This window comes from Leopardus geoffroyi, chromosome D1, assembly GCF_018350155.1.
Source record: "Leopardus geoffroyi isolate Oge1 chromosome D1, O.geoffroyi_Oge1_pat1.0, whole genome shotgun sequence".
Lineage (NCBI taxonomy): Eukaryota > Metazoa > Chordata > Mammalia > Carnivora > Felidae > Leopardus > Leopardus geoffroyi.
The window spans coordinates 59,838,320-59,862,908 of record NC_059329.1 but is presented as its reverse complement, the minus strand read 5'-3'; the positions used below and the strand labels follow the sequence as shown (position 1 = coordinate 59,862,908).

At 36.3% G+C, this 24,589-nt stretch overlaps 1 protein-coding gene and 1 non-coding gene across 11 annotated transcripts in view; both read left to right on the top strand.

The window, feature by feature from the left end:
* The window catches only part of NUP98 (nucleoporin 98 and 96 precursor), a 116,666-nt gene that overhangs the window by 59,101 nt on the left and 32,976 nt on the right, over window positions 1–24,589 (top strand). For all 10 annotated transcript variants that reach the window (XM_045484200.1, XM_045484196.1, XM_045484199.1 and 7 more), the window contains 8 exons: window positions 2,158–2,274; window positions 3,511–3,809; window positions 6,943–7,056; window positions 7,875–8,013; window positions 14,640–14,817; window positions 15,698–15,862; window positions 22,448–22,630; window positions 23,297–23,453. In XM_045484200.1, coding sequence (XP_045340156.1) covers window positions 2,158–2,274; window positions 3,511–3,809; window positions 6,943–7,056; window positions 7,875–8,013; window positions 14,640–14,817; window positions 15,698–15,862; window positions 22,448–22,630; window positions 23,297–23,453 — 1,352 coding nt within the window. The remainder of the gene's footprint in view (window positions 1–2,157; window positions 2,275–3,510; window positions 3,810–6,942; window positions 7,057–7,874; window positions 8,014–14,639; window positions 14,818–15,697; window positions 15,863–22,447; window positions 22,631–23,296; window positions 23,454–24,589) is intronic.
* TRNAK-UUU lies at window positions 21,547–21,619 on the top strand. Its single transcript has one exon. It is a non-coding gene; the product is annotated as a tRNA-Lys (tRNA).

Here is a 24,589-nt window from a genome sequence, read left to right as displayed (position 1 = left end):
TATGAACATTGGTGTACAAGTATCTGTTTTCAGATTTGGGGTGTATATCTAGGATTGAAATTGTTTGTATATATTTGTGTGTATATATTTGGGGTGTATATCTAGGATTGAAATTGTTTGGTCATTCTGTATTTAACCTTTTGAGGAACTGTCAAACTGTTTTCTACAGCACCTACACCATTTTACATTCTCAGCAGCAATGCATGTTTTCATGTTCTCCATTTGCTTGTCAGCACTTAGTATTTTCTGTTTGTGTGTGTATAGTAGCCATTCTACTGGGTGTGAAGTGGTATTTTGTGCTTATAATTTGCATTTCCTTTATAACTAGTAATGTTGAACATCTTACTTGCTTATTGGCCATTCATCTTCTTTGAAGAAATATCTTGTCTCCTTTTGTGTCTTTTTTAAAAATTATTTTATGTCTGTCATTTTCACAACTGCTTAAGGCAATAATTAGAGTTAAAAGATAATGATACTGACTTACAGAGAATTTTTGCTTTTTTATGACAAGTGCTTATTGAGATGAGTCAGAACTGAACTTGTGATTTATACTTTTTACTTTTAGTTCTCTCTTAACTCCAGAGGTAAAGACTTTCCAGGTCCCAACACAGAATAAGTGGCATTCACTAGTGCCCCTAACCTCCTGGTGGCTCCAGACTCCAGTCTCTATCTCTCTAGTCCCTCAAGACTGTCAGGCACACCATCAACCTCTTAACCTTCCCCTTGGAATCAGAGAAGTCCCAAGGAGGGGCTCCTGGCTGGCTCAGTTGGAAGAGCATGTAACTCTTAATCTCAGGGTTGTGAGTTTGAGCCCCACATGGGGTGTAGAAATCGCTTAAAATCAAAAAACAAAATTTTAGAGAAGAAAAGTCTCCAGGAGAAAAGCAATCGTAAATAACAGACACTGTTATAATAACACCTCTCTGTGCCAGTGTCCCTCCAGGTGCTGGTTCAGTCCTTTTTTACTATCTTGTTAGCTTTCCATGCCTGTAAAGAGCTCTAGCTTTTCTGATTGTTTCTCTAGGAGGATTGGTTTGTGTTACCCATTAATAGGAAGGCAAGTTTTAATTTTCATGGAAATAACAATTCTTTATTGTCAAGTGCCTATTTCATTGGCTTATTTAATACATATTTAATGACCCATTATAATAAGGACTATAGCATACACACATTTAGAACAAATGCTGCTGACAATTGTTACCATATAACTCAGTTGTTGAGATTAGAAATAGATAGATGAGTGTTATTTATATACTGCTTGCAACTTGTATTTTTATTTTTATTTTTTTCAGTTTATTTATTTGAGAGAGAGTGTGGAAGAGGGCCAGAGAGAGAAGGAGAGAGTGAGTCCCAAGAAGGCTCCACACTGTCAGCGCAGAGCCTGACGTGGGGCTGGAACTCACAAACTGTGAGATCATGACCTGAGCTGAAATCAAGAGTCTAGAGCTTAACCAACTGAACCACCAGACGCCCCTGCAGTTTGTTATTTTTAAGAGGGAGTGTAGCATATTAGTTAATCCAGTGAGTTTTTAAGTGAAGATTGATTAATATCTCTTCATATGGTTCTTTGTTTGAAGCTTATATACCACAGACGTTCTTGCCTTAAGTAAACCTTCTGTACGCAAATTTGAAATTTTGTGATTATTTGAATATCAGGGGTTTTTACTCCTATTTCTTTCTTGTCATCTTTAAAAGAAATCTTATTTAGCCAGCAAATACCTCCTTTCTATTTCTTCAAGACAGCATGCCAAGTTCTATGAAGAGACAGTCATAAATCCTGACTGTCTAAAAAGGAAGAAAATGTTTAAAGAGAGAAGACATGTAGAGAATTACTCAAAACATGAGACATACTATGATGATCTAAGTGTCTGGATAAAGTGTTCAGGATTCAGTGAAGGATGACTGTTTTCAAAGGGGATTCCCCACTTTGTTTTGAATGTGCTTAGCATATTCTTCTAAACAGCAGAGTATAATATATTTGAGACCTTAAGTCCTGGTTATATATTAAAGACTGTGAATTGAACCTCTTTGGCCACTGTTATTTATGTAAGAGCTGAACGAGGGTGCTCTTTTTGACTCTGGTTTTTAAGGTAATGCCAGTGATGTAATTATGTGCACCTGAGTTCTTTTTTTTTTTCTTTTGGTCTCTGTTTATAGGAAGAGCATTAAGAAGTTGGTTTTGAAAAACCTTAACAACAGCAATCTCTTTTCTCCTGTTAATCGTGACTCCGAAGATCTCGCTTCACCATCTGATTATCCGGAAAACGGGGAGAGGTAAGCCAGATTTTGTTTTGGGTTGTTCCTGGAAGAGAGCCCTGTTCTCATTCTGAAGAGATTCTAAGCTTGCAATTTACTCATTCTATGAAAATGTATGAAGTTTGGTGAATGTTGCATAGTATGACAGCATATGAGCATCTAGAAATTAAGTCCTGTTCTTGTTTTTTGAGTACTTTAGACCTTAAAATTATTGGAGTTCTTCTGATTCAGTTTTGCATAACTATTTTGGTATCCGTGCATGTCATTTTGAACCAGGGTTCTCACACATTTGACACCCTTCACCACCTTTAAAATGAGCGATATCTTGTTTGTGATCATTACCAAAGTGATACATGGTCACTGTAACCAAACCAAAAAAATAAGTAATAAGTATACAAGTGTATAAAGGAGGAAGTGGAAATAGTCACCCTTATAACCCTTAATAGTTTGATGTCTTTTCTTAAAATTTTGAAATTTGTTTATATAGATATTGTAGAGATAGGCATGAATGATGCAATGTTTTAAAGCTTGCTTATTTTTATTTATTTTATTATAAATACCTTTCTATATCAATATGAATATATATATGCCTCTTTTTTAATTACTTGGTGGCCATTATTGTGAATATATGATAATTAGTTCCCCATTAGAAGACATTTAGATTATTTTGATATTCCTATATTCAGAGTAATGCCTCAGTGAAAAATTCTATTTACATCTTTGCACTCCTGTTTTTGTTTTTTGTTTTTGTCTCTCGGGATAAAATTCTAGTTTGATTTTTCATGAATGAAGCATTTTCTAATACCTTGCTGATAATAATATTGAAAACCTAAAATTTTTCAATTTTTTTAGTTTGAAATTCACCACTCTTATTTGACCTTACATAGTAGAGTGCCTTTTTTTTTTTTTTAACTAAAAATTGGGAAAATTGGGATGCTCAGATCACTCATTCATGAAAATATAGGAGTTAAAGGCGTGGAATCTACAGCCAGTTTTCCTGGGTTAAAATCCCAGCTCTAGCACTTAGAACTTTTTTAATTTGGGCAAGTTACTTTCTTATTCTGTCAGTTTTCTTTCCTGTAAAAGAGAATGATAGGAACCTATTACAGAGGGTTACCACAAGTATTAAATAAAATTTTAATATATGGAATTACCTAGAATAGTCCCGGGCACTTATTAGTAAAAGCTCAGTGAAGGTTGGCTATTACCATTGTTACAAAGAGCTAAGATATTATTTGTTTTCTACCTTTTCAGGTTCAGTTTCCTGAGCAAACCTGTTGATGAGAACCATCAGCAGGATGGAGATGATGATTCTCTTGTGTCACGTTTTTATACTAACCCTATTGCCAAACCCATTCCTCAAACCCCAGAGAGTGCTGGAAATAAACACAACAGCAGTAGCAGTGTGGATGATACCATTGTTGCACTAAACATGCGTGCTGCCTTGCGAAATGGGCTGGAAGGAAGCAGTGAAGAGACCTCTTTTCATGAGGAGTCACTGCAGGATGACAGAGAAGAAATAGAAAATAATGCTTACCATATGCATCCAGCAGGTCAGATTTAGATTGGTACATGAGTAATCTTTTACTAGTCATTTAAGACCTCTTACTTGTCACAGATTTTCAACTTAGTGGAAGTCATGTATCTGAACTTTTTAATGTTTTTATTGCATTTTCTAGAAGTTAACATTTTAAACCCTTTTCACATACTCTTTGGTTGATTTTTTCTTTTTTTTAATGTTTATTTATTTTGAAAGAGAAAGTGCACTCACATGAGCAGGGGAGGGGCAGAGGGAGAGGGAGAGAATCCCAGGCAGGCTTCAGATTCAATGTGGAGCCCGACACGGGTCTTGATCTCAGGACTGTGAGATCATGACCTGAGCCGAAATTGAAAGTCGGACACTTAACTGACTGAGCCACCCAGGTGCCCCTGCTTTGGTTGATTCTTAATTCACGTACTTTCTGTATTTTTGGAGTAAATTCATGTCATTAATTATCCTGGCATAGTTTAAATATCCCAAATTTTATAGCCACAGAGACTATCCTACTTTTTCTAGCTTTATAAACTCAGATTGCTTACTAGTTTTTTAATTAAAATAATAGTGATAATTATTATCATATAAGGGTTTGAGATATGAATTAGCATAGTATATAAACCATAATGACTGAAATGTGTAGGGATTCAAATGGTATACGTTGTTATGGTTATTTATTATCACCTCAGTTCTGTGCTTTTCTTTTGTTCCCCCCAACAATTAACTGATTAGTTTTTCCGAAAACAAATAATGTAAACTACAAGATTATAGTGTCTTGATTGTTTACTTAAAGCTTGCCTTTTTTTCTTTGTTGACCTAATATCTCATTTGTTGTTGTTGTTGTTGTTGTTGTTTTAATTTTTTTTTAAATTTTTTTTTTTAATGTTTATTTATTTTTGAGACAATGCAAGAGACAGAGTGCAAGCAGTGGAGGGGCAGACGGCGGGAGACACAGAATCTGAAGCGGGCTCCAGGCTCTGAGCAGTTAGCCCAGAGCCGACACGGGGCTCAAACTCATGAACCATGAGATCATGACCTGAGCCGAAGTCTGACACTTAACTGACTGAGCCACTCAGGCGCCCCTGTTGTTGTTTTTTTTTAATGTGTATTTATTTATTTTTGAGAGAGAGTGTGGGCAGGGGAGGGGCAGAGAGAGAGGGAAAGGGAGAATCCCAATCAGACTTCATGCTGTCAGCACAGAGCTTGACACGGGGCTCAAACCTACAAACACAAGATCATAACCTGAGCCAAAATTGAGAGACGCTTAACTGACTGAGTCACACAGGCACCCCTCATTTGGGTTTTGATTAATGTAATCACATTCCTTTTTTTTTTTAACAGATACAATTTACATATACTGAAGTGCACAGATATTAAGTGTTTATTTCAATCAATTTTGACATATATATACTGAATATATATAATGGAAACTGGAAAGTTTTTATGTCCCCATCCCCAGAAGTTGACCACAGTCTGGTTTCTGTCACCTAGATTAGTTTTGCCTATTCTTGGACTTTATAGAAATGGAATAATACTATATATATTCTTTTTGACTCTATAATTTTTATCAGATTTAATCCACAATATGTCAACAGTTCATTCTTTTTTTATTGTTGAGTAGTAATCCATTACTATAAATATGCCACATTTGGTTTATCCATTCTCTGTTAGTGAACATTTGAGTTGCTTTATAGTTCATCTTGCAGTGTCTGTAACATTTTTCTGTATCTAATCATCTTACTGCCTTCACATATATTTTCTGGTCACTTGGTGCCCTGTGAAAACAATTTTATATTTTATTTGTGTGTGCATCTACATGAATTCATTATGATACTACATCGGTTTTTCAAATACCCAGTCTAGATTTTTTTTAATTGCTCTTTGTTTTCTCATTGACCTTGTTTGTCACCTCTCATTTTAAAGTTCCATCCCCAGGGATACTGTAACAACTCTCTAAACATTGCCAGTAGAGAAACACATTAAGTATACAAGTGGGCATTGCAGGAGGATGAAGTTTGATCTGATATTAGCCTTAAATTCTCTCACAAAGCAAGTTAGCCTAATTTGTACCTATAAATGGGACAAGGGGTGATTACAACAAGCATACCAGTATTCTGTTTTCTTGAATTCTTCAGAAATCTACTTAGTTAATACTTTTAAAAATAACACTAATTTAGACCTTTTTTTTTTATTTTTAAATAACACTAATTTAGATGTTTTAAGTTTCCATTTGTCCTTGGGACTTTCTTATGTAGGATTTTTCTTTTTCTTTTTTTTCTTTTCTTTTCTTTTGTTTTTTAATTTATTTTGAGAGAGAGACAGAGAGCAGGGGAGGGGCAGAGAGAGAGAATCCTAAGCAGGCTCTGCACTGCCAGCCTGGAGCCCAGCACCGCTAACATGGAGCCCAGTGTGGGGCTCGAGCCCATAAACTGTGCGATCATGACCTGAGCCTAAACTAAGAGTCAGACACTTAACTGACTAAGCCACCCATGTACCCCTCGTGTCGGATTTTTCATCTTGATTTTAGCTCTTTACTTAGGGATGTAAATTTGAAAGATAAAAGGGGTTTATGGAAGATGGGCTGTAAAATAACACGTATTGACTTTGGAGTTATAGCTCTGCCTATACCGCCGAATTACTTTGTAATCAAGGCAGGTTCTTTACACATTGGGTTTTGGAATTTTCATCTGTAGAATAAAAGTAAAGTATCTTAAGTAACCCTTTCTCAGAACTCATTTTATGGATTATGTTTCCATAGTATGTTAATGGAGGCCGTATGAAGTTTCTCTGGTTAATTAGCGTGAGAAACACTGGATTAAGTGAAGTTAAATAGACTTAATTATTTGACAAGTTCTCAGAGCCTGTAACATACTATCATGTGCATGTTTCCCAAACTTACTTGACCAGGAATCTTTAAACAAAACCACACGGTTTCTCTTAGGCACATAGTGTTCCTTAGAAAACCAGTTTGGAAAAATGCTTTATTCCTATATGTTTTCTCTTTATTTAATAATTTATTTAGTTACTGATTGTTTCAGATTATATTAGCTTTTAGATTATTATTTTTCAAAAAGGAAAAAGTGAAATATGAAAATTCCTCTACCTAAGGACAATTACGACTAATACTATATTTGCTGTTTCTTTTGTCATAGGCATTGTTCTCACTAAGGTTGGTTACTACACTATTCCATCTATGGATGACCTTGCCAAAATTACCAATGAAAAAGGAGAATGCATTGTCTCTGACTTCACTATTGGTCGTAAAGGTGAGTGTGAACGTAGAAGTTTGTAGTGTTTAAGCCAAAGATCTTCACCTTATTTTTGTAATTAAGTAAAAGAAGCTCTTGATAGCTGAATCCATTTCTTTTTTCCCTATACTTGGACCCACCTTGACCTTTATGGTAGACACTTTGACAAGTAACAAAATAAGCTTATAATCGTGTAACATTCTTTGGTAACTGTTTGGGTCATTGGAGTTTTCTACAATTAAAGAAAGTGAGCAAGAAAATACTAAGAAAATTTAGTAATAAAAGATGGAGTAGTATTTAGGTTTAACTTCATACTAAGTTAATACAGATAACTTTTTGGGGGGGAAAATCTCATCTTGCTATATTGTATTTTCAAAAGGGCTCTCAGGTACACTGAAAGCTAGGTACTAAGTAAGGGTTGTTTCAAATGTAGCAGTAGTACAGATACTTAGAAGAGATTTAAGAAGGCTGTTTTGAGGATAAGTGCTATAGAAATGTAGATGTTAAACTAGATAACTGTGTTTGATGTCACCCTCTAATACATACTATGGATGAAATAACACATTGAAAGTATTACCAGATGATTTAAAATGTTCATGTTTAGCGACATCTGGCTGGCTCAGTCGACAGAACATGTGACTCTTGTTCTCTGGGTTGTGAGTTTTAGCCCCGTGTTGAGTGTAGAGATTATTTAAAGTTGTTAAGAAAATTAAATAAAATCCTGATTAATGTTTAAAGCTGCTTGCTTCCTCTGATTATTTAGTCACTGGGAGTATAAAATAGATTATTTGCCTTCTATACAGGATGAGTTTTTAACTATTTGCTTTGACTTGTAGGTTATGGTTCAATCTATTTTGAAGGAGATGTGAATTTGACAAATCTAAATTTGGATGATATTGTGCATATTCGAAGGAAAGAAGTGATTGTCTACTTAGATGATAACCAAAAACCACCTGTGGGTGAAGGGCTAAATAGGTATGAATTTATTTATGTATTTAGAAAAATCTGCTTGGGGTGCATAGGTGGCTCGTCAGTTAAGCGTCTGACTTTGGCTCAGGTCATGATCTCACAGTTCATGGGTTCAGGCCCTGTGTTGAGCTCTGTGCTGACAGCTCAGAGCCTGGAGCCTGCTTTGGATTCTGTGTGTGTCTCTCTCTCCTTCCTCCACTCGCATTCTCTTTCTCTCAAAATAAATAAACATTGAAAAAAAAATTTTAAGGAAAAAAAAGAAAAAATAATCCACTAAATCACATTTTTTTATATTATATACATTTTCCTGCAACTTGCTTTTTTGACTTACTGTACAGTCTAAGATGATTGTTTCTTTAATTTAAAAGTAAAAATGGTAAAGAAATGCTACACTAGGACTTTTTTTTGACTCCTTTTCCCTAATATCATCAGGACCAACTGTTACTTTCCCAAAACACTTTTTAATAGTACTTTTTTTTCTTGTGTCTGCTATGATCATTTTTAACTCTCTTTATTGTCATTGGAAAAACTAGCTTCGGATACCTGTTCAGACACATGAAAGGGCCACAGGTAAAATAATTTATGTTTGGGGCGCCTGGGTGGCGCAGTCGGTTAAGCGTCCGACTTCAGCCAGGTCACGATCTCGCGGTCCGTGAGTTCGAGCCCCGCGTCGGGCTCTGGGCTGATGGCTCAGAGCCTGGAGCCTGTTTCCGATTCTGTGTCTCCCTCTCTCTCTGCCCCTCCCCCGTTCATGCTCTGTCTCTCTCTGTCCCAAAAATAAATAAACGTTGAAAAAAAAAAAAATTTAAAATAATTTATGTTCACAACCTACCAAGATTGAACTGTGAAGAAGTGGAAATTCAGAATAGCCCTATAAGTATAATAATTTTTAGATATTTCCTATTCTAGCAGTATTCTCATACAGGGAGTCGTGACCCTGAAGCTTTTCTTTCCAGGAAGCAACTTTATTTGTGCCGGCACGGCTCAGTTGGGTTCGTACACGAAGAACTGAGCCCCAAATGCCGCCTGGTATAGTTTTTAATACGTTTTCTATTTCTTTGTCTCTCTTCTATGGTAACACACAAACATGTAGTCTGATTAAGTGGTCTCATGTTACAAGGTCATGAGGGATGTTGTCACATACACATATAGCCAGGTTGCCTTGAGGGTTTTCTCTCTCTCTCTCTCTCTCTCTCTCTCTCTCTCTCTCTCTTTCCTTAGGGGACCCTACCAACCATAATAAGGAAATTGAATCAGTAATCAAAAAATACAGCCCCCCCCATGCCCCCAAAAGCCTTCAACCACATGACTTCAGACTACAGATCAATATCCTTGATGAATACCGAAGTAAATATCTTCAACAAAATATACATTTGACCTTTGAACTGTGTGAGCCCACATACATGGGTTTTTTTAATAGTACAGTACTGTAACTGCATTTTCCTTACGATTTTCTTAACACTTTCTTTTTTCTAGTTTACTTTATTATAATACAGTATATAATCACATAACATACGAAATATGTGTTAGTGGTTTATGTTATCAGTAAGGCTTCTAGTCAACTAGGCTATTAGTAGTAAAGTTTTGTGGGAGTCAGATACACAGATTTTCAACTGCACAGGGGGTTGGTACCCAACCCCAGCATTGTTCTGTCACCAGTTGTATTAGCAAATGGATTTCAGTAGTACATCGGGAGGATTTTACACCATGACCAAGTAGGATTTATTCCTGGAACACAAGGAAGGTTCAACATAGAAAAATTGATCTTGTAATACATCATGTTTGTAAAATGAATGAAGAAAATCACATGATAATCTCAACTGATGAGAAAAAGCATTTTGACAAAATACAATACCCTTTTATGAGAAAGCCACGCAACAAACTAGAGATAGAGGAAAACTATCTCAGCTTAATGGAGGCCATATTTTCAACGTCCACAGAAAATATGCTCCGTGGTGGAAGAGTGAAAGCTTTTCCTCACCACTTTTATTCAATATAACTGCCAGGGCAGTTATGCAAGGAACAGAAATACAAGGTATCATCCTGGGGGCCCTGGGTGGCTTAGTTAAGCATCCGACTCTTGATTACAGTTCGGGTTATGATCTCACAGTTGTGAGATTGAGCCCTGCGTTGGGCTCTATGCAGGTAATGGAGCCTGCTTAAGATATTCTGTGTCTCTCTCTGTCTGTCTGTCTGTCTCTCTCTCTCTCTCTCTCTCTCTCTCTCTCTCTCTCTCTCTGCACCTCCCCTGTGTGTTCCCACCATCTGTCTCAAAAGAAAAAAGGCATCATCCAGATTGGAAAGGAGGAAGTAAAATATCTCTGTTGAGAGATGACATGATCTTATGTGGGAAACCTAAAGATTCCATAAAACAGTTATAAATTCAGCAAGGTAGCAGGATACAAAATTAACTCGCAAAAATCAGTTAAGTTTCTATATACTAATAATGAACAGTCCAAAAAGGAAAGCAATTCCATCAAAAAGAATAAAATATTTAAGAATAAGATTAACCAGGGAAGCAAAAGCTGAAAGAAGACAAACAAATGGTAATTATCTCATGTTCATGGATTGGAAGACTAAATTATTAAGATGTCTATACTACCCAAAGCAATCTACAGATTTAATGTAATCCCTATGAAGATACTAGCAGCATTGTACCTCACGTATGTAGTTAAGTTATCTTTGACAAGACTGCCAAAACCATTCAGTAGGGGAAAGAACAATCTCTTTACCAAATGATTCTGGGAAACCTGTATGCAGAAGTATGAAGTTGTACTTTTATACTATATTAAAAAAAAAAAAAACCTCAAAATGGACTAAAGCCTCAACATAAGACCTAAAACTTACAACACTCTTAGAGTAAAACATGGGGGAAGTTTACATATATATATATTTATATATATGTGTATGTATATATATATGTGTGTGTGTGTGTGTGTGTGTGTGTATATATATTTTTTTTTTAAGTTTTTAGTTTACATACAGTGTATTATTTCAGGAGTACAGTATTCAACACTTCCATACATCACCAGTGCTCATCACAAGTGCACTCCTTAATCCCCATTATCCATTTAACCCAACCCCCCCCCCCAACCCCTCTGGTGACCATCATTTTGTTCTCTATGGTCAAGAGCCTGTTTTTTGGTTTGCCTCTCACTCTTTTTTCCCTCCTTTGCTTATTTGTTTTTTGAATTCCAGATATGAGTGAAATCATACAGTATTTATCTTTCTCAGAGTAATTTTGTTTAACATAATACTCTCTAGCTCCGTCCATGTTGTTGCAAATGGCAACATTTCATTCTTTTTTAAGGCTGAATAATATTTAATGGGGTGTGTGGTGTGTGTATACTTCTTTATCCATTCATCAATTGATGGACACTTGAACTGTTTCCATAATTTGGCTATTATAATTATAATACTGTAAACATTGGGGTGCATGTATCCCTTTGAATTAGTATTTTTGTGTTCTTTGGGTAAACACCTCGTAGTTCAATTGCTGCATCACAGAGTAGTTCTGTTTTTTTTTTTAATTTTTTTTTTAATGTTTGTTTATTTTTGAGAGAGAGAGAGATAGAGCACGAGTGGGGGAGGGACAGAGAGAGAGGGAGACACAGAATCCAAAGCAGTCTCCAGGCTTCAAGCTGTCAGCACAGAGCCAGACAAGGGGCTCGAACTCATGAACTGTGAGATCATGACCTGAGCTGAAGTCAGACGCTCAACCGACTGAGCCACCCAGGCGCCCCAGAGTAGTTCTATTTTTAACTTTTTGAGGAATCTCCATACTATTTCCCACAGTGGCTGCACCAGTTTGCATTCCCACCAACAGTGCAAACAGGTTCCTTTTTTCTCCACATCCTCGCCAATACCTGTTGTTGTTTCCTGTGTTGTTGATTTTAGCTATTCTGACAGGTGTGAGTGATATCTCATTGTAGTTTTGATTTGCATTTCCCTGTTGATGAGTGATACTGAGCATCTTTTCATGTGTTTTGGCCATCTGTACGTCTTCTTTGGAAAACTGTCTATTCATGTCTTCTGTCCGTTTTTAATTGGATTATTCATTTTTTGGGTATTGAGTATTATAAGGTCTTTGTGTATTGTGGATACTAGCCCTTTATCAGATATGTCATTTGCAAATACCGTCTTCCATTTCTTAGGTTGCCTTTTGGTTTTGTTGATTGATTCCTTCATTGTGTAGAAGTTTGTTATTTTAGTATAGTCCCAATAGTTTATTTTTTATTTTTTTTCCCTTGCCTCTGGAGACATACCTAGAAAGAAGTTGCTGTGGCCAGTGTTAAAGAAGTTAACTGCCTGTGTTCTCTCCTAAGATTTTTATGGTTTCAGGTCTCACATTTAGGTCTTTAATCCATTTTGAATTTATTTTTGTGTATGGTGTAAGAAAGTGGTCCAGTTTTATTCTTTAGCATGTTACCGTCCAGTTTTCCCAACACCATTTTTTGAAGAGACGTTCTTTTTTTAAATGGTTGTTTATTTTTAAGAGAGAGGGAATGGGGGGAAGGGCAGAAAGAACGGGAGACAGAAAATTCCAAGCAGACTCCTTGTTCCCAGCACAGAGCCTGATGTGTGGTTCAAACTCACTAACCATGAGATCATGATCTGAGCTGATGGAAATCAAGAGTTGGGACAGTTAACCAACTGAGCCACCCAGGTGCCCCAAGGCCTTCTTTTTACCACGTCATTATATTTTGACAAGGATTTACTGAATACAACACTAAAAGCATAGGCAACAATAGTAAAAATGAACAAATTAGACTACATTAAAATATAAGAACTCTGTACATCTAAGAACACATGCAACAGAATGAAAAGCCAACCTGCAGAATGGGAGCAAATATTTACAAATCATATTTCTGATAAGTGGTTAATATGAAGAACTATATCTCAACAGCAACAAAAATACCAAAAAAAAAAAAAAAAATGGACAAAGGACTTCAGTACACATGTCTCCAGAGATACAGATGGCCAGCAAACATATAAAAAGGTACTCAACATTGCTAATAATTAGAGAAATGCAAATCAAAACCACAGTGAGCTATCATACCATCAGGATCGTTACTAAGTTTAAAAAAGAAAAGTTTTGGCAAGAATATGGAGAAATTGGAACCTTTGCATATCTTGGTGGGAATGTAAAATCATTCAGTTACTATGGAAAAGAGTATGGTGATTCCTCAGAAAATTAAAAATGACCCATCAGTTTCTAAAGAATTGGAAGCAATATACACATATATGTGTATATATGTGTGTGTGTATGTATTTAGATATATACGTATATCTATATATGAGTATAGATAGAGATATGTAGATGTGCATATAGATATAGATATATAGATGTATATATAGATACATATCCTGGAGATATATCCAGATGGATTGGCAGCAGGATCTCACAACCATGAGTGATTACACAACCATGTTCATAACAGTGTTCATAATAGCAAAGAAGTAGAAGCAACCCAAATATTCATTGACAGATGAATGGATAAACAAAATCTTTTTACACACAATGGAATATTATATAGCCTTAAAAAGGAAGGAAGTTCTGACACATGCTAAAGCACGGATGAGCCTTGAGGACATAAATAAACTGGTCATAAAACATCGAATACTGTATGATTCCACTTATTTAAGGCCATCTAAAGAGACAGATTCATAGAAACAAACAATAGAATAGTGGTTGCCAGTGGGTAGAGGTAGGGGAGTTGTTTTCTAAAGATAGAGTTTTACTTAGGAAAGGTAAGTTTTGGAAATTGGTTGCACAACAGTGTGGACATACTTAACACTACTGAATGGTATAAAAAGGAAAGGGTTAAGGTGGTAAATTTCTTTTTAAGATGTAAATTTTGTGTTATATCTTTTATCACACTAAAAAGAATAATGTTTTAAAAAGTCACCTATTAAATATTGTGATTTAATTGTGTTCTATCTGGGGCCACTTGGCTGGCTTAGTTGGTGGAACCATGTGACTCTTGATCTCGGGGTTGTAGGTTCAAGCCCCCACATTGGGCATAGAGATTACTTAATAAAAGTTTTTTTTCTCTTTAAGTCATCTATTATTATGTACTAGTGACTGTACTAGGTGTAAGTCATACAGAATGAATAGAACACAGTCCTTGATCTCACATATTGATATTAGAAGGTGTACCTTACTGCAGTTATACATGCATCTTCCCACTCAATATTTAATGGTTAATATTATGGTGTTCCTGATAGCTCATTCTGGAAGCATTTGTTAGTGGTAGTTGCTGCTATTATTAATGTTGTTAAGTACAACACCACTTTAAGACCTTCACCAAGAGTTAAGTCCTAGATCTGGACTTTTAGCACTGAGTTTGATAAAGGATGCATAGCTTAAGTGTCAAAATTTTATTGGAAATAATTGATGTGTCGTGGTAGTTTAAAGTAAATGGAGTTTGACTCTTCAACCAGATATTGAGTTAGGTGATGTGGGGGTGATTCCTTGCTTTTAAGCTTATCTACCCTAAGAGGCAGGACACAAGTTTATGTAACACCTGCAGAGTAATTCCAAAGTAACACAGGTACCTTTATATAGATGTTACTTGGCTTTCTGGTCTTAAGTATGGAACATTTACACTTCACTTGGTTGTACATTACAGGAAGGCCGAAGTTACACTGGATGGAGTTTGGCCAACAGATAAAACATCTCGCTGTTTAATAAAGAGCCCAGATCGACTTGCTGATATGAACTATGAGGGCAGATTGGAAGCAGTTTCAAGGAAACAGGGAGCTCAATTCAAAGAGTACCGTCCCGAAACAGGTTCTTGGGTGTTTAAGGTATATAGTCAACTTAACCTAGTTCTTGTAAACTGTAGTTACACTGACAAAATGTGTTAGAAGAGTCTCTCTTAAATTCTTTTCATTTTTACAAATTAGGAAACAGATGTAGAGGTACATTATGATTTGCTCTAAATTACATATGTTAGTTAAACACCAGAACAATAAGGAGCTATTAAAAACTTTTATGCTGATGATTCACATCCTCTACCCCATCCTGTGAGCATGTAGATACACTTCTAAGGAGTGGTTTTTCTAATGTGTGACATCCTTAGAGACATGAGGCAGAATTTTTGTTTCTTGATACCAACTCTTCCTAAATTGTCATTCATTTAAAGATTTTTGGGGATGAAGGCATTGACTTCCTCCCTTCCTTGATAGTTTAACCCAGTGGTTTCTTTTCTTCTAGGCCAGTTGGATTATTTAACTAGTTGAAGGTCCTTGTGTAGGTAGTGAACAACTAGGCAACTAGGCAGCATATAGAAATGAAAATAGGAGCAGTGTTTCTGGATTCGGTTTCCTGTATTAATAATTTAGTAATTGTATATGAGCAACTAGTACATGTACTAATCATCTAAATCTAGGGACAATAGTAAAGTATGATAGATGACATTGTGCCTTAAATATTATGATCTCTCTCTCTTTTTTTTAAAGCTAATTCTGCAAGATTGTAAGGACAAGTATTGTGGAAGCTCTTAGGAATATAAGTGTTAAAATTGATTTTGTTGATTCTGAGGCGCTTGGCTGGCTCAGTCAGTGGAGCATGTGGCTCTTGATCTTGGGGTTGTAAGTTTGAGCCCCACACTGGGTGTAGAGATTACTTAAAAATAAAATCTTTAAAACATTTCTTTTGATTTTGTTGGATTCTTCTCTTCCTTAGGTCTCCCATTTCTCTAAGTATGGCCTTCAGGATTCTGATGAAGAAGAGGAGGAACGGCCATCCAAAACTAGTACAAAGAAGTTGAAGACTGCCCCTTTGCCTCCTGCAGGCCAGGCCACCCCATTCCAGATGGCTCTTAATGGCAAGCCAGCACCTCCACCCCAGGTAGAGACAGGACAGTGAATTTGAATGGAATCCGTGATACAGAAGTTGAAAGCAAGTCATTCAGCTAGTACAAAGCTGTTTTATGACCCCTGGAACTTTGAAGAGTACAAATGTATTGGCAGTCACGTTGAGACAAGTACAAGGGAGGGCATGGTGTGGTCCTGACATCTTTTTTTAAATTGAGAGATTTAAGGAATTTTCATGCTGTTTGGATCATTCCTTCTACAGATTATCATTCTTAAACACCTCCCTCTCTTTCATTTGGACTTGCTGAATTCTCTGCTCAGTGATAAACTTAAGATAGCATTTTGCTTGTGTGGGTTGATACAAAGTAAATTCTACTTTTGTTGACGATCTGATGTGCAGTTTAATCTTGTTCTTTACCTCTGTGGTTTTTTAAAAGTTCAATTCGCTTTCTGCAAGGGTTTTTTAACTCCATTTTTCTCAAGTTGTTTGCTTATACTTCAGGTAACCTCTTAATATTTGTATTTTAACAATACATAATCTTTCTGAATATAGATCAAGTTTTAGAATATAAATGAATTATTTGGCGTGGGGAGAGTAGGGGCTACATTGTTTATTGCAATTACTTGTATCATACTCCTTTTCAGTATTGTTAAGCCAGTATAAACCTTTTGTCCATCTAGGGAAAGGTTTGTAATTTAAATATCAGGTAGTTTCTTTGCCAGTTCATGAAGAGTTTTACTTTCCTTTGGATGTCATTTATATTCAATCAAGTTACAAAAAATTTTTTTTCTTTGCTGCCATACTCCCTCAAAAAAGAGAACTTAATATAGAATTTCTTTGTAAAGCATCCTCTACCTCTCAGCTGCTAAAAGCAGGGCCTTTGGAATTTTTTGTGCTACAATTCTTATGGCTGCTGAAATGTGCGATTTTTATGATTTATTAAATAATTTCTTGGGAGGCATTTTCTGGAGATTGTTGTGTATGTATGTTCATATTTGCGCGTACAAGGTGAGGGGGAGGGTATGATAAAAGTGGGAAATGGGAAATATATTGACTTTTATATTTATAATCTTTGTAGCATAAAACCCCTAAGAAATCTCTTCTGAACTAAAGAAATGCTGTAAATGGACTTGGTTTTCCAGTTTTCCATGTTCATTTTTTCTGAATCATATGCTTTGTATAATCTCTTTCATTCCAAAGTGTTTTTTCATCTTACATTATATGTATTTCTAGAATAAGAGTCAGGTAGCCTTCTTTTCTGCTAATAAAAGTAATTGTTAAGATCCTAAAGATGCAGCTGAGAAAAAAAAACTTCATCCGTGGATAGAGCAAATTTACGTAATGTGTCTTGACAACCAGTGATTTTTAGGCTGTTTAATTTCCAGAATACAAATAGTAAGAGAAAACTATACATTTCTATGATGACACTTTCATAGGTGAGAATTTTTAAGAAACTGAGTACCATATAATTTCACAAGAACCAGGTTGTAGGAAAAAGAAACTTCATAAGGATCAAAATGGGCAAAGAGAATACAGTGAATGGGATCTGTTTCAGATATCTCCTTTGATTGAAGAGAAGTGGGTGGTCTTTGGATGGCGAAAACAGAAATGGGAATAGTGGGTAGAGCTGTTTAGATATTAGGCTAACGTATTGGAACAGTAATGAAGGACTTCCTTCGTATTGCCCAGTGAGATAGGTAGGAAATGGTAGTGGTTGCATAGCTTTTAGTAATTTGCACCAAGACCTACATCTTACTGGGCACGAGGAAAACACTTGAGCCATCTGGACGAACTGGGAACAGACTGCACTGTCTTTTCATCCTAGTGTCAAGATGATTCTCTACACAGTGTCACCTGGCCCCCTGGGCAGCTTGATTTCAGGGACATGGTGTTCCTCCACCTCCAGTCTGCCATAGCAGTTTTTTTTCCTCCTGTGTACAATTTCAGGTTCTCAGAATTGGGGGTTAGGGGTTTTTTGGGTATTAGGAAGATTTACATTTTTGTTTAATGGTCACTTTATCCCACTGCCTCGTGTATAATATCATTCGTGTCTTTGTAGTTTGTTCTTAAAGCTTTGATTTGCTTCTAAATAGGTAAATCAAAGCAACCAGAAAACATTAAAGTAACTAAATCTTCATGTAGTCTCTTCTGTGCCTTTGAAGTTACAGAAAGTGTTGGCATAAAAACCTTCATCACACAGATAAATTAGGGCAGTTGCAGAAACATTTGGTAGTTAGAACATTATTTCCAAAATGCTGATCTGAGATTTAGTTTTCAGCTGACTGGATCACTCCTTTGGTGACCTTTGATTCCATAGATAGGCATGGGGCTCAGGCATATTTGTGTTTTAAATGGTTTCCCCCAGGTGATTGAAATATGCATCGAGGCTTCAGAACCATTTGTGTAAAGACCTCAGATAGCACTCAGGGAGAGAGATTTTACCTATAGCTTTTTACCTCCACCTCATACTGAACTGTAACTTGTGTTCAGTATCAACACTGAGTAGTTGACTTGCTCAGAAACTTAGCATTGTTCATTCAGTGAGTACCTTCAAATGAGTTAGGAATTTTTTTCAAGGGAAAAAGTGATTAGGATTTAGAAGAAAATTAACATTTCATCTTGTGTATACTTTTTAAAATTAGTCAATTTTATTTTGGGAGAGAGAGCACCCACGTGCCAAGTAGGGGAGAGGCAAAGGGAGAGGGATGGAGAGAATCTTAACCAGGCTCCACGCTCAGCACAGAGCCTGACGCAGGGCTTGATCTCACAACTGTGAGATCATGACCTGAGCTGAAATCAAGAGTCAGACGCTTAACCCACTAAACCACCCAGGTGCCCCTTTCTTGTGTATACTTTTTAAAAGTAAAGTGGCAGCTGTCTATATTTATCCACTAAGTAAATGTATATGTGATTATCCATTTTATATTTTTATATAATATATGATATATATATACATAAAATAATTGTATACCAGAAGTCTTTTTGCTTCAGATATTAATATTGTCATGTCTTATATTTAATTGTAATATCCCTGAATGTACGTGTAGAAACATACACACTTATTTTGGTGGGCCCTTGAAACCACGACATGGAATCTTTCCTGAGAACACAATAATGGTGACAAGGCTGATTTTCCAGCCAAATGAATATAAAACATTCTTTGCAGTTAGAAAACAAGTTATTCTGGGGGCGCCTGGGTGGCTCAGTTGGTTAAACATTTGACTTTGGCTCAGGTCATGATCTCACTGTTCATGGGTTTGAGCCCCATGTTGGGCTCTGTGCTGACAGTTCAGAGCCTGGAGCCTACTTCAGATTCTGTGTCTCCCATTCTCTCTGTCTCTCTCTCAAAAATAAATTAAAAAAACATTAAAAAAAATAAAAGCTATTTTGGAAGCTGGCAATGGTAATAGGTATACTATATTAAACTATTTGGCGAGGACAGTATGAATTATTTAAATACCTGTTTGACCATGGATTGGTTGTTTACCCTTTGTTGAATAAAAGGTGTCATGATTTACTTTACCTACTTGAATTACTTTATCTACTGGATTAAGACATGTTTTATCTTTAGGGTATTGGCAGCTTTGTTTGTATGAGAAAGATTCTCTTGAGGTGGAAAGTGGAGGTTTCTAAAATCCCTGAAGGTTTCAGTGATGAAATCTCACCTTCCATGTATCTAAAAAGACAGTTATTTTACAGAAATTATCTGTGTACTTAGGATTTATAATGTACTGTGCTGGTATTTAGACATAAATAAGATCTACTTTCAAGAGATTACAGTATATGAAAGGAATATTCCATTTAGCTGCTTTTCCCAATATTTGCCTTTCTTTTCCATAGATCTCACAAGGACTCCCTATTTTTTTTTTAACTTCCTCAATTTCTTCTGAGCCATCTTTATTATTATTATTATTATTATTATTATTATTATTATTAGTCTACTTTTCTTTCCAGGACTGATTTTGAAGAAGCACCTGATCTCCCAAGATCGATCAGAAAATAAGTACACAGGCATCTTTTACCGCAGTTGCTTAGATACACTTTAACAACATTCACTAATGGTTCTAAGAGCTTCCCAGCTCCTCTTAGTTTCTAGTAATTCACTTCTCCCTTACTTATTACACAATGCCTCAGAGCTTTAAAGTCTATGCATGAGAGTGGAGCAAATAAAACCTTGATCCTTACTTAGCATACTTCTGAAAAATATGCTGGGTCCCCTAGGTCTCCATTTGAGTTACTTGATGAAATACCTTCGTTTTGCCTTAAAGTGTTCTAAGTGAACATCTCTTGCTGCTGTTATTTCTTCGTTGAGTAGTGTAAGTTGAAACCATTCTCTCCTTTTTTCCTTTTCTCCCACCCATCCTCACTCCTTGTTCTTTCATGGTTATTAACTGCCCTTTCTGCTGTATGCCAGGCACTACACTAGGCAGTAGATTTGACAAAATGATGAATGTTGAATTTAAAATGTGCTTGGTGATAGATACAGAAAACAGTAGGCCGTAATCTCTGTTTTCAAGCCTTGACAATATGGTGGGACAGACATCCCATATGCAAGAATTTATAGTATATCATGATAGATCATAAAAAACAGGTTTAGACAGAATGTAATGGGAACCCAACAGTGGGAGGGTATTCTAACTGATAGGTTGACACACAGGATATGGAGTAGTTTAATAGCTTCCTAAAGTGAATTGGTTAAAAACTCTAATATACTAGGGAGCCTTTGGAGTTAGAGTGTTCCCATAATTCTTGTAAATAAAATGGGAGCATTGTGACCAGGGCTACTTTTTATTTTATTTTTTTCCAGAATTGTAGAGCATAAAGGTAGTCGCACTTGCCTTTAGCCTCTACAGTAGGTAAAAAAGAGTATCATTTTTGCCTTTCATCCTTATCTAGTTTTCTTAGAGCTGTCCTTTGGGAATGTTCATATCTTCAGTTGCAATTCCCTATGCATCCAACAGTTCAGTTTTTCTACACTTATAAATGAGAGCAGTCATTCTTTCAGTAAGGATAAGTGTTAAAGGAATGCAAGGGAATAGCTAATAGACCATTAAAAATAAAGTTGAAAAAGTTACACTAATGATTGTTTCTTTGTTCAAAGTAATCAAGAAATTATTTATTTACTTTTAATGTCTATTGATTTATTTTGAGAGAGAGCACGAGCAGGGAAGGGGCAGAGAGACAGAATCCCAAGCAGGCTCTGTGCTCCTAGCACAGAGCCTGACATGGGGCTCAGTCCCACAAACCGTGAGACCATGACCCAATCCGAAATCAAGAATCAGACACACAATTGACCCAAGTGCCCCATGAAATTATTTTTTTAAACTACCTTTTACACATTAGCATCTATTTGAGGGTTAGCACGAAATAGGCCACTTAGGAAGATAAGCCAAAAATTTTGGAAGATTAATAATCTATAAATGATACCATGATAAGAAAAATAAGTGGTAAAACTTTTTGATTTTGAGAATGTTTCGTAAGTTGGCTTAGCCACTTGTCACCATTTTACCAGGTAATATGCAAATTCAGGACATACTTAATTTGTACTGAAATGGTTATTTTACAGTGGGCTTCAGGTTGATGAGTTATTTACCTTTTCAAATCATAAACTGTTAGTCATGGGTATATCTTGAAAACTCCTTAATAAATGTAAATATAACTCTTGGAACTTGAACATAAAGGAATTATTCCTAAATTAAAATTGTTTCTAAGAGGCTACCTGGCTGGCTCAGTTGGTAGAGCGTGGAACTTTTGATCTCAGGGTTGTGAGTTCAAGCCCCACGTTGGGTGTGGAGCCTACTTTATTTAAAAAAAATTTTTTTTAATGTTTGTTTATTTTTGAGAAATAGCCCGAGACACAGTGCAAACAAGGGAGAGGCAGAGAGAGAGGGAGATACAGAATCTGAAGCAAACTCCAGGCTCTGAGCTGTCAGCACAGAGCCCATTGCAGGGCTCTAACTCAAAAACTATGAGATCATGACCTGAGCTGAAGTCAGACACTTAACCAACTGAGCCACCCAGGCGCCCTGGTGTGGAGCCTACTTTAAAAAAAAAAAAAAAATGTTTCTAATATTACTTTGTTTTTTCCTTTTGGGAAATTAGGGTAGACATTCCTCATATGTTACATGGTACTGCATATGTAGATTCCAGCTAACCTTTAGGATTTAGTCATAGAAAAGATAAAAAAAATGGAAAATTACTTGAGACTTTGATATTTGTACCTTTTATTCTCTTTTCCCAATGGCTTCTGGCTACAAGGCAATGTGAGGGCAGGGTCACCCTGTGTATATCAGAAAATTATATTTGTTAGCTGTATCAGGTAAGGCATAATCTTTGTCTGAAGACCACCATTTGTTCAGTATGGGGCTTACGTTCCAGACACCAGACCTTAACATATTACAAAAGGGTGATTTCATGTATCCATATTTGGATCTCAAGTACGTATAGGGGGATTTGGGGTAATTATTCCTAAATCCTCTTTAGCAAATATGTTACCTCACACTGTCTTAGAATGGACAGAATCTAGTATTACAATATCATATTCTGAATAACTATAGAAGCTCTGTGTCTATTTGGTATAATTTAATGCTGCTTCCCTGATCTTTCTGCTGTCTACAGAGCCAGAGCCCAGAGGTGGAGCAGTTAGGGAGGGTTGTGGAACTGGACAGTGACATGGTAGATATCACCCAGGAGCCAGTTTTGGATTCCATGTTAGAAGAGTGCGTGCCTGAGGATCAGGAACCTGTGTCTGCCTCAACACACATTGCATCTTCACTGGGAATTAATCCACATGTCTTACAGGTGAAGTCCTAACCCACCCTTACTACAACAGGAAGCCAAACTAATGTTTATCTCCCTTGCATCTAATCAGGCCTCTTCCTTGATTATTTACTGAAGAGCATTGAGTGGTCATTGGAATGAAGAAAAACCAGAATATGGTCCATATTTGGGCCTCATTTTTCCGTTCTGGGAGGGAAAGCTATATTGAGATTCAGAACACGTGGATTCTAATCCGAGTTCTATAACTATTACTATGTGACTTTAGGCGAGTCATTTAACATCTGTGAGCACAGATTTTTCTCTGTAGGGTGGTTTTGAGGCTCTCAAAAGTGCTCCATAAAAGTTTTAATAGCCTAGTAGATAACAGGTTTCTTTAAACTCTGTCTCAATTTCTTTTGCCTATGCCTTTTGGCATGTTATAAGTTTAGCCTTTGTCTTATTTTCAAAGTTAATCATCCTGTAAACAGGTGAGCAATTGCTGTGTGCCAGACTTTGGTGGGACTCTAGATATAAGAGGAATGTTCTATAACTTAAATTCCTCAGGCACATGCAGCCACACCGATATTATAGTAGCTCTGGACACAGCCTTCAGGCAGAGCAATTTACTGGTTGTTGTAAACTACATTTTTCTTTTATGGCCTTTGGATTCCAGGGAACACATTCATTCTATAGATATTGCCTTTTTAGATCATGAAAGCATCATTGCTTGCTGATGAAGAAGATGTAGATACGGTCATGGATCAACGCTTCAGTCACCTTCCTTCTAAAACAGATACTTCTCAAGAAATCTGTTCTCCCAGACTCCCCATTTCAGCATCCCACTCGTCAAAATCCCGTTCTTTAGGTACTGTAAGTGATGCTATTTTACAAGAAAGCTGTAAAGTCCTGCTTTTCACATATCTTCTTCTAAGCTGAGTCAACTTCTCTAGCAAATATCCCCCTAAAGGCATATGACATAAGGATGCCAAGAGGAAATGTACTCTTCTAAATATGTTAGGTGGGGCCAGTTTTTAAAAACCGTAATGTGCTTTATTGTTGCAGATGTAGAAGTTGTATGGAGAACAAAGCATTTGTGTTTTGTTTAGGTTATGTTTTTATTTGCTTATGAATGTGGACTCGATCAGATTTCCTAATTTTTATCACATCTTAGAAGAATGAGCAAGTTGTCCTGCACTGTCCAATTTTGTGCAGTCCTCATACTGTCCTTATTTTATTGCCTCCTGGGGGCAAATGTTGCTTCTTACAATGCATAAAACTGGTCAGATTTCTACTTTTTCCTAAACCTTGCCAAATACCTAGGAAAGTGATACTTGATTTTAAAGCTTTCCCTTTTTTCCTTCTTGTGGGATTGGAAGTAAGAGTATCAATATGAACAAAGGACATAAGCACATGTAATCTCAAAATGTTTTAAAAGCCAGAGGAACTACTAGGAAGAGATTTGTTTATATTGCCTTAAAAACTTTATTTTTCACTTCTTTCAAGTGCCCTTAATAACCCGTTTTAAAAATATGTTAACTAATAAAGCAATTAAACATAACAACCTTTTCTCTAATGGGCACTTGTACTTCAATAACTACCTCTACCTCTTAGAAAACAGGCAATATAATAGTAATAAGAACTGTCCTTCTGAAAGGCACAAGGTACCTCCATGGGTTTTTGTTTCATGGAGTCTAGCATGAGCATTGGAGTGGTAGCAATTTGTATTTTTATCTTATTAAGCTTTTTCTTTGGACTAAGAAATGTTTACATTTGGCATTCTGAAAAGGGCATGACCATTGATGTCAGACCTGGCTTATCTCTCAATCCTGCCATTAGTAGCTTTGTGGATTTGGACTAATCACTTTTCAAAGCCCAGTTTTCCTACCTATAAAATGGGATAATAGTGTTGTTTGTATGAAGTTATTGAAGGGTGAAATGAAACTGTGTATACAAATGACTTATACAGAGTCTTTCACAAAATAAGTGTTAATTTTTTTTTTT